Source organism: Myotis brandtii, unplaced genomic scaffold (genome assembly GCF_000412655.1).
Source record: "Myotis brandtii unplaced genomic scaffold, ASM41265v1 scaffold555, whole genome shotgun sequence".
NCBI classification, from domain to species: domain Eukaryota; kingdom Metazoa; phylum Chordata; class Mammalia; order Chiroptera; family Vespertilionidae; genus Myotis; species Myotis brandtii.
In genome coordinates this window covers 1,611,711-1,614,672 of record NW_005370065.1, presented here as the reverse complement: position 1 = coordinate 1,614,672, position 2,962 = coordinate 1,611,711, and the positions used below count along the sequence as shown (strand labels likewise).

General features: G+C 50.1%; 1 protein-coding gene across 1 annotated transcript in view; it reads left to right on the top strand.

Annotated features, from left to right (window-relative positions):
- LOC102258474 (CUB and sushi domain-containing protein 2-like) overlaps positions 1-2,962 on the top strand; it is a 223,335-nt gene that overhangs the window by 69,918 nt on the left and 150,455 nt on the right. The window contains exon 12 of the mRNA XM_014549497.1: positions 1,701-1,892. Coding sequence (XP_014404983.1) covers positions 1,701-1,892 — 192 coding nt within the window. The remainder of the gene's footprint in view (positions 1-1,700; positions 1,893-2,962) is intronic.

Here is a 2,962-nt window from a genome sequence, read left to right as displayed (position 1 = left end):
CGACGAAGGCGACGCCCCCAACACACCTCTGCTGCTGCCACTGCCGGCAGCACAAGCCTCAGCCGGCTCTTGTTACCTGAGCCTCGGGCAGCCCTGGGCGGCTAGGGGGATGAGAGGACTGGGGGACAATGGAGGCAGGCGTGCGGCAAGGCTGGTGCCCCTGCTGCCCCGGCGGGGCTGAGGGGACTGGGTGCCGCCATCTTGTGGCCGCCATCTTTGAGGGCAGGGCAGTCAATTAGCATATTCCCTCCTTATTGGCTGTGGGTGCCACCATCTTTGCGACAGCATGAGGGGCAATTAGCATATTCCCTCTTTATTGGATAGGATATTCAACTACAGCCAGATGTAAAAAGATGCGAATGTTAATGGACAATTATGTTAGTTTTTACTACTTCCTAAAGAGCTAAGTCTTGATTCTTTCCCTCTTTTTTTGTGATTTTAACTTTCTTCTTCACTCCTGGGATTTTGAAAATGGAAAGCACCCAGGTTTGTATGCAGCCCTGGAGTACTTGGGGGTCACATCCCCATATTTTGGCTCCCCTGCCATTTGATTCATTTATTTGAGCTTCTACTTGCCCAGTACATACAAAGTAATGTACTTTTATAGACTATTTTAAAATCCAGTGAGTATCCATCAACCGATGAGTGATCAAACAACATGTGTTATGGAGTATGCGGCCACCAAAAAGGATGGGATACCTGATTCATACTTCAACACGGATGAACCTTGGAAGCATGATGCTCAGTAAAGTAGCCAGTCACCAAAGGCCACGATCCACTTACAGGAACTGTCCAGAACAGGCAGAGCCACAGAGACAGAGGGCTGGGGGGGATTGAGGGGGATGTGGCTGGGCTTCTCTTGGGATGAGAACGTCCTGCGTCGACTGTCTTTCTTGGTGCACAGCTGTGCAAAGGTTCTGAAGATACTACATTGTAGATGCTGGAGGGTGGATATTTAGTATGTGAATTATTTCCCAATAAGTCTGCTAGAGAAAACACACCCAATGAGGCTACTGAGGATCCCTCTCCCCGGGCTCAAGGCCATCTGACAGAGGGGCTGTGCAGGTTCTGGCAGATTGATCAGTGGAAGAGGGATTCAGCAGAGTCGCCTTTGAGTTCCATTCCCATCATCTGAGATGGTATGACTTCGGAACAATGTACCTAACCTTCCTAAGTCAGTGTTCTCAGTTGTAAAATACACCTAGTTATACCCTCCCGTGAGACTCCCGTTAATAACGAGTGAGAGACAGCATGTGAGGCACCGTCTCAGAGAAGCTCTGTAGAGGTTTCCTTCTCTGGCCTTTGCAATCGAGCGCATTTAAGCAGGCCTGACAGAGCTTGAAACATACATTTAAAGCAACTTTCCCATCAGAATATCTCGGTGAGCAAAACCAAAAGAACAGCTCCCACTTAGCAAAATGCTATGGGGTCAAACAGAAGAAACAGAAAAGTCAAAAACTATGCCTGAAAGCTATTCAAAGCTCGCCTGGGAGAAATAGCTGGAATCATTTGCATATAGCATCGGGGGAATGAATACTCCATCGTACACCCTTACCCGAGCACAGCAACGTGACGCCCCCGCAGCGCGTCCCTCAGGACTAGAGACACGTGTCGCTGGCTCCCTCGAGGAAGTGGGCTCCAAAAGACTGTGGTTTCTGCCACGGCCGGTCTTGCTCACCCTTCTGTTCTCTCTTCGCCAGGTTTTGAACTCATCAAATGTGAGGACCCGGGAACCCCCCAATTTGGCTACAAGGTTCACGACGGAGGCCAGTTTGCAGGGAGTTCTGTGTCCTTCGGCTGTGACCCTGGGTACAGCCTGCGGGGCAGCGAGGAGCTGCTGTGTCTGAGCGGGGAGCGCAGGACCTGGGACCGACCTCTCCCCACTTGTGTCGGTAGGAGGCCCCTTGCTTGCCATTGTCATCCATTTAGCACGTGAGACCAGAGCCGAGTCAGGCCCCCAGATTCGTAACGCTGGTGACAGGAGAGGGAGAAGAGTGGACAAGAAAGAATTTGGCGGAGCCTGGGTCCAGGGCTTCCTGCAACATCAAGACTCGAATGAGTCTCTAGCTCATGCTGGGCCTCAGTTTCTCTGTTGGCTGTGCTTCCTTTTCTGGGGAATGTTGAAAGAAAGGGTAGGGTCAGAAACTATCTTAAGAAGGAATAGAACAATGAACTAGCGTCTCCCTAAGCCTGGGTGCTTCCAGGATGTCAGCAGAGGTTCACGGAAGCCTTATCCACATGCCACAGACTGGAGAAGCCTGATCCAAGGCAGAGTGTGAAATTGGCAAAACACGCCATTCTGTCTGTCTGGCCTTTCATCTTTCACCTTTCACCCAGCTCCCTGCAATGTTACCCTACTGGCTGTGTCCTGCTCCCCAGCCCCAAACAGCAGGCCTGCCTTCTCTCCATCCCCACCCCCTTGTCCCACCACCTCAGTGTGTCTGCAGCACTGGCTAATCTCATAGGAACAAAACACCCACTGGGAAAACATCTAAGGGCCTACCAAGGGCCATGTGACAGGATTGGTGCCAGCATGTGTGGAGGCAAAGAAACACAAAAAGAAAGAAAAAGGCATTTTTCCCTGCCCTTGGGGAGTCCATACTCTAGCAGGGAGAACAGACACATGAGCAGATTATTAATAATACACTCTACGCATGGTAAGAAGAGTTACATGCCGAGTGTTGGAGGCTGTGAGAAGGGTTTCCATAGGAGGTGATATTTCAGTTGAGACTTTGAAAGATGGGTAAGAACTCACCAGCAAGCGGAGTGGGGTGGGGCGGTGGCCCGGGCATGTGCGAGGGCTGGGGAGTGCACCGGTGTGGTAGACAGTTTTAACAGCCAATAGTCTTTTCCCTTAGACAATTACATTTTTTTAAATTTATTTATTTTTTTATTTTGTTTTATTGCTTAAAGTATTACAAAGAGTATTACATATGTCTGCTCCCCCCCCCCACTTGACATT